The sequence below is a fragment of the Hordeum vulgare genome, chromosome 7H (assembly GCF_904849725.1).
Source record: "Hordeum vulgare subsp. vulgare chromosome 7H, MorexV3_pseudomolecules_assembly, whole genome shotgun sequence".
In the NCBI taxonomy this organism is placed as follows: domain Eukaryota; kingdom Viridiplantae; phylum Streptophyta; class Magnoliopsida; order Poales; family Poaceae; genus Hordeum; species Hordeum vulgare.
Window position 1 is genome coordinate 491,268,784 of NC_058524.1, and position 6,732 is coordinate 491,275,515.

A 6,732-nucleotide genomic window follows, 5' to 3' on the forward strand; every position below is an offset into this window, starting at 1 on the left:
CCAGTTCTAGCGGTAACTTTTTCGTGAGTTGACACGTGTTTAGTACACTATAGATTTTACTTGGGCCGTGGTAACCTTGGGTCGTGCGTCTTCTGGGCTGCGTGGTGTACATTGCTCGACCCCTTCGCGAAGCGTCCACAGTTTGCTCATCTTCCATCTCTTTCTGCAAGCCCTTAATTTTATATATATACATACATTAGAGTTGCTAAGCTACCTCGGCTAGGATGAGTTCCTAGTTCTAGCAGTAACTTTTTCATGAGTTGACACGTGTCTAGTACACTATAGATTTTACTTGGGCCGTGGTAGCCTTGGGTCGTGCGTCTTCTGGGCTGCGTGGTGTACATTGCTCGACCCCTTCGCGAAGCGTCCACAGTTTGCTCATCTTCCATCTCTTTCTCGCAAGCCCTTAATTTTATATACATACACTAAAGTTGCTAAGCCAGCTCGGCTGGGATGAGTTCTCAGTTCTAGCGGTAACTTTTTCATGAGTTGACACGTGTTTAGTACATTGCAGATTTTACTTGGGCCGTGGTAGCCTTGGGGAGGGGATCCTTCATGGAGGGGATCCTCCCCAGGAGGGGACCTTCCCTTCGAGCAAGCGGAGATCCTCCCGTGGAGGGGATCCCCCGTAGTCCAGCCCCGGCGCGGCGGCCTCTCCTTTTCGGGTCACGCGTTTTCTTGGTTCCGGCGACGGAGGAGGGCAGGACATAGGGGGAGGAGCGCGCCTGGATGAGCTGCTTCTCCTGCTTCAGCCCTACCGTCGAGGCAGAGGTCGGCAAGCCAGGGCCGGACGCAAAGGACGTGCGAGGCAAGGATGGCGCCGCCCCAGATCGCGCCGGATCAGGTGCGGCCGGCTGGATCTTGCAAATCGTTCTCCACCTCTAGCTTTAGCTCCCGCTTCCCATTGCTCCTTGCTGGGTGCCCTCCGGCAGCGCCGGCGGCTGCGCGGTGTTGTGTTACCATGCTTTCCTCTCCTGCTTGGTTGCTTTGCTTACTTATTACTGCGTGTCAATCATGGTCATGACGAGCGGAGCTCCAGGAATGAGCTCAGCTGCGATCTTGATAGTAGGATAGACTATGTGTGCGTCTATCTATTGTTGCATCTAGTTAGGAAAGATCGGAAATGCATATTCTGCTGCTACGATTGCTTTGACCTCTGGTTTAGTTGAGACTTGAGAGAGAGCGTCTGGACTGGAAGCTGACTAGCAGTTGTTTCTGGCAATACAAATAACACCTGTATAGCATGTAGTAGGCTTCATATGCATGGGTGCCAAGTGATGGATATTTTGTTACCATGCCTTGTACCCCATGCACATAATATTACAACAGAGGATGCAACATATGATTGAAGAGGATAGGATAAAGACGCCGCATGATGTGGCTGTCATTTCAATACTCCTTTTTACATACAGTGGTTATGTTTGAGCCAGTGTATTTGTCCAGCTAGGCCGCTAACTTGTCTTGCCGATGCACAAATTGTCTGCAATTCCTCTCCTTGGGGGGTTTTGCCGGTTTGGCACCATAAAAAGCAGGACAATTGTAGTGCAGAAAAGATTAATAAGATGACTCTGCCTCTAATGGTGTAGAAGAAAAAACTGGTAGAGGATCCTTTCTTCTCATGAACTCGGTAGTAGAGGAATTGTAGGAAATACTTATTCACTATTTACATCATTGCACTAATGTATTATTTTGGTACGGAGGTAGTATTTTGGAGACTGATTGATGAATTTTACTTGAACTTCTCTTTCAAACAAATTGAATATTACTTCCAAAGTGAGTACTGCTGAGCCTCTACTTAAATGTAGGTGTAGGAAATACTTATTCGCTATTTACTTCCTGCTGCTGTTTCGCGTCGGGCTCTAATTCGGTTTGCTGCTGCTGTTTATTTCTGGTGGTGTAGGCTCGCGGTGAAGAAGAGCAAGGCCGAGAAGGAGTCCAACAGGCCCAAGCGCCCCCGAGCGCCTTCTTCGTCTTTATGTGAGTTCCCAGGCTCGGCTCGTCGTTGCTCATGGTTCAATTCGCCTTGTTTTCCTGTGGTGTGGTGTGGCGTCGCATCCTGACCGAGGATTTGCTCATGGTAATTTCTGTCTTCGATCATAGTCATGCACTTACTTGGGTTTGAGTTAAGATCATTTCAGTGAGCATTGTTGAATTTCATTGATCTGTAAGATCTGATTCGCTGGCTTTCCTAGTGACATTACTTGTACATTGAATGGTAGCAAGGGCCAACACTAAATTGCTGCTCGCTACTGATATTAGAAAGAGATGTTTCTAATTATAGTTTAAAACAGCTCCAATCAGCAAAAGTTTAGAATTTTCGTTTGACTGCGCTAAAGTGTGGCCATACTAGGATGCTTGTTACAGTTGAATCAGCTAAGCAGAGTATTACCGTCGTACTTCTGTATTGCTCTCTTTAATAATATTGCATCATCAGCCTGCATGTCTCATCTCCTTTTGGTCATGAGGATAAGGACATTTCTTTTCTCCCCTGGCTTAAAAGAATGGGAGTTTGTGAGGGAGGTTCTCTCACTGTATGTGAACACCGATCTGATGTTACTTGGCAAATGTTTTTTTTATGACGTGAGGGAAGAGCTACTGATTTCTAACCATGCTTCCTGAATACCTGATACAGAGCTCCGTACCTGGTATTTTTTATCTGATAATCCATGGCCTATTTGACAAGATAGTTGAAAATTTGAATAGCTAGTGCTGTTAAGTCTCTTATAGTTTCAGAAACACATGATTGTATATGTCCTGTTCTGTTAATCCTGAAGATAAAACTCATATGTATATGAAATGCCTGGTTCACTGAGCTCTTTTCAATATATTTTGATTGTAGAATGAAAGCATAAATGGCCATTACGAAAATGCATCCTTCATGTGTGCTACATCTCCGGACCTGGTGATTGAGGACAACTCGATTGATCTCATATTTTCAAACTGGCTACTGATGTATCTTTCAGACGAGGAGGTAAGAGAATGCACTTATGAACCTAGTTGTTTTCTTGATCCTTGATTTAATAGCCATTTTACGGGCCTGTAGTAATCCTTTATTGTCCAATCAATAGTTAACCCTGGTTCCGGAAAAGAGAAAATTCCTTATATAACACTGTTTTAAATTTGGTTTCCCTATTTAACACTGAAAACATTTTTCTTCCCTATCTAACACGGTCTTTAAATATTATGCCCTTTATAACACTTCCATTCATTTTAAGTCTTGTTGGTGTTAAATGACACCTGAAAATATCTATTTGCCCCTCATGTGGTAGGTTATCAAATTTTACGTGGTAATTTAGCTTCAGGTCAACAGGGTAGCTAGTGTACATCAATAGTACATGGTATATTAAATGATCGATAGTATACAATAAGTCAGTACGTTAATATGCTTGTACATGTTTGTTGTGAAAAGTTAGTGCTTGTACACGCACGTACACAGTTATAAACAGTCCTTCTGTAACAGCCGTGAGTTGAGAATGAAAAACGAATATAAACAGGACTGACATGGTTCCGTGACCCGCTAGCTTGGTTAGCTAGCCAGCGAAAGTAGAATCGATCAAGCGAGAGATTGGTTGCTAGCTAACTCCATCTAGTACGTATACGAGTCGTAGAAAACACTCGGCTACAATGTCATCAATGTCGAGGATGGGACCAAGGCCAACACAAAATGAGTTGGTCGGATACACATAAACATATAATATTTTCACATGAGGGACAAATAGGTCTTTTGATGTGTCATTTAACACTATTATGTTTTAAAATGGACGAAAGTGTTAAGGCATAAAATTTAGACTTAGTGTTAAATAAGGAAGAAAAAGTTTTATAATGTTAAATAGGGCTATAAATTTTAAGAAATTGTTAAATAAGAAATTCTCTCTCCGGAAAACCTGAGCTGATAACATCTCCTATACAATCTTAGATAGTTTGAAGTTTAATTTCCAGTTTCTGTGACCTGTTTAGGTTGGACTAATTATACTCCAGAATTTATATCTCAGGATTTTTAACATCATCTTCAGGATGAACACAAATCTTTTTATTTCTATTATTTTTTATATTTTTTTCCTTTTGATTGATTCATGTGTGGTGTAATGTTCTTGTAGGTTGACAAGTTGTGGCATCTCGAGAATGTCTCAAAGGAGAGTGGAATGAAGTCCATTGTAATGTTGGGATAGTAGCAGATGTGCCATTGTTTTATTGTGCAATTCTGTGCGTTCTTGCTATATTTATGTGTAAGGAAATGTATTCATGAGATGAGTTATTGTATTATGTAAACCTGGGAGATGTATTATGTGATGTTATATGATGGATGATTTTAATTTGATTTGGAGTTTTCTTGATTTGAATATGAAATAGTGTTGGATTTAATGTTGGACAAATAATTGGGTTGAAAATGCCCAACAAATAGAAATGAAACCAAGTTTTGGAACAAAAAGTTCCTGAATTCAAAAATGAAAAAAGGCCAAAACTGAAACTGGATCAAATGTATTTGGGCATTAAAAGGACAGGGCCCAAATTATAATGATAATTTTTTTTTAAAAAAAACTAGAAGTGGCTGTAAATAGGCTAAGGCCCAAAAAGAAGCCCAATAAGAAAAAGCCCAGAAATAAAACAGCCCATGTGATCAATTGAAATGGGTTGGGCTGATTTCAATCATGACGTTTTGATTTCATCGTAATTTTGCCACGTAGGACTGGGTTTGATTGCCAACGATAATTTAGGATCATCGTAAAGATTACGACAATCCAGGAATCGTCGTAAAAGTTACGACGATTTTGATCAAAACGTCGCTGCTGTTCATTTGTGACGCTCTGTTTTCGACGCTTGGTTTTTCGTCGTGAGATCGTCGTAAATTAAAAACCGTGACGATGTAGCGACGAAAACATAGCATCGTATATTAGCATATTCCTTGTAGTGACACACCATAACTACTCACACAACACCACATAGAAGATTCACACAACACCATCATGTGAAGATGCAAGCATGTATATGTTTGTGCACACTTGCACAAGTGTGTGTGTGCAAACACATGCACACATACACACACACACATCTCCATCTACACACTAACTACACACTCTTACACTACCTCTAGTGCAACATGGAAAAAATAAAAGAAAACATCACACAAGCCCCTGGTGTAGAAAGAATCAACACAAAACAGCAAAAGAAAAGAAATGAAATAAAAAAAAGGGAGGGTGTGGGGTTCGAACCCACAAACCCTGTGGTGCACCCACATGCACACACCACTTGGCTATGCTTCGGCGCTTGACTTAGAGAGGGCTTCAAGCTAGGTAGCCCTCTCTGGCGCTGCCCTGCTACCGGCGAAAAATAAAGAAAAAGAAAGGCGCCTGAGGGGGACTCGAACCCACGACGCACGGTGCTGGCGCACATCTCGGTTGCCACTGCGCTACAGCGAGAGATCTTAAGAGAGAGGGGGCATGTCTCCTTTTGAGCAGCCCCTCTCCACCTGCACACTATCATGGCGGCGGCCGGAACAGGGGAGGACGACGACATCGATACAGGTAGCAATCGACGGTGATAGCTACTGGTGGGGGATGCGACGACCTAGGGGAACCCATTCCCGAGCCTAACTCACCGAAAGGGGGAGCCCAACGGCGGCGCAAGGAGATGAAGCTCCCGGCCATCGCAGAACACGACGGCGGCGATGCACTATGCACCGATAGGGATCAAGCACGCGGGGAAAGGGGAAAAAGGTGACGCTCACCCAGTTGCACGAAGACGGGGATGATGCGTCTGCTCGAGGAAGAGGAAGAAGAGGCAAGGCGGAGGAAGAGCCGCTGCTCCGCTCCGCCACGACGACGCGTGGCCGACGCGAGGGAGGAAGATCCACCTTCCGTAGCGACAAAAATGGAACGAGGGTGGTTCCAGCATCCTCGCGGACACCTCGGACGCCGCGGGGGAGGCTGCCGACGACGAGGAGATGGCGGGGACGACGGCTCACTCTCTCTCTGAATCCCCTCTCTCTCTGAATTCTCTCTGGACTCTTACCTGTAGAGGGGAAGAAGGAGGGAGAAGGAGGTGGCGGCGGGGAAGAGGAACCCTAGCACGCACGCCGAGGGGGAGGCGCTAAATAGGGGGAGGATTGACGGCCTCGACGTCCGTGAAGCCACGGACGCGAGCTCTCTCTCTAAAGCCCGACGGAAAGTAGGGAGGAGGGGGGTGGCGTCAGATAAAGAAGAAGAGGGACGGGGAGAAGGCCGCTCGGGTGAGAGAAGGAGTTGAGGCCCAGAGGAGGAGGAGTAGGCCGTCCCACCTAGGCTTCTCTGGATCCTTGGAGAAAGAAATTAAAGGATTTTTTTTCTTTTAAAAATAAAAGCCACAAACAAAAACTCACAGGAACAAGTAGAACGGATTGTTTATAAAAATAAAAATAGCTAGGGGCTGAGGGATTTATGCCCTGTTTAAATAAAATATAAACCATATTTTTAGACAAACTAAATTTACCCATGAAACATGAATTAATAATGATGTCTTTAAATAAAACCCTATGTGCCTAAAGGCTAATATAGCAATGAGAGTTACACCCTCAATCACAATTAAAGACTCTAAATGTTTAACATTTTTAAAACAGGTTCAATCAAAGTATAACTCACAAGTTTAAAATCCAAAGGGGGAAGGGCTTTGCATTGTTTTGAAAGGCATAGTTGGAAAGCTTTGTTTGAAAACATCACATCACTTCACACCACTCAAGGCAAGCTAGCACAACCATGA

At 43.9% G+C, this 6,732-nt stretch overlaps 1 protein-coding gene across 1 annotated transcript; it reads left to right on the plus strand.

The window, feature by feature from the left end:
• Positions 1-508: 508 nt before the first annotated feature.
• Positions 509-4,295, plus strand: LOC123409215 (phosphomethylethanolamine N-methyltransferase-like). The gene is made up of 4 exons (XM_045102176.1): positions 509-844; positions 1,901-2,077; positions 2,840-2,971; positions 4,098-4,295. Exons 2-4 carry the CDS (start codon positions 2,009-2,011, stop codon positions 4,167-4,169), a joined length of 273 nt encoding a protein of 90 aa, XP_044958111.1. The 5' UTR covers positions 509-844; positions 1,901-2,008; the 3' UTR covers positions 4,170-4,295.
• Positions 4,296-6,732: the final 2,437 nt, after the last annotated feature.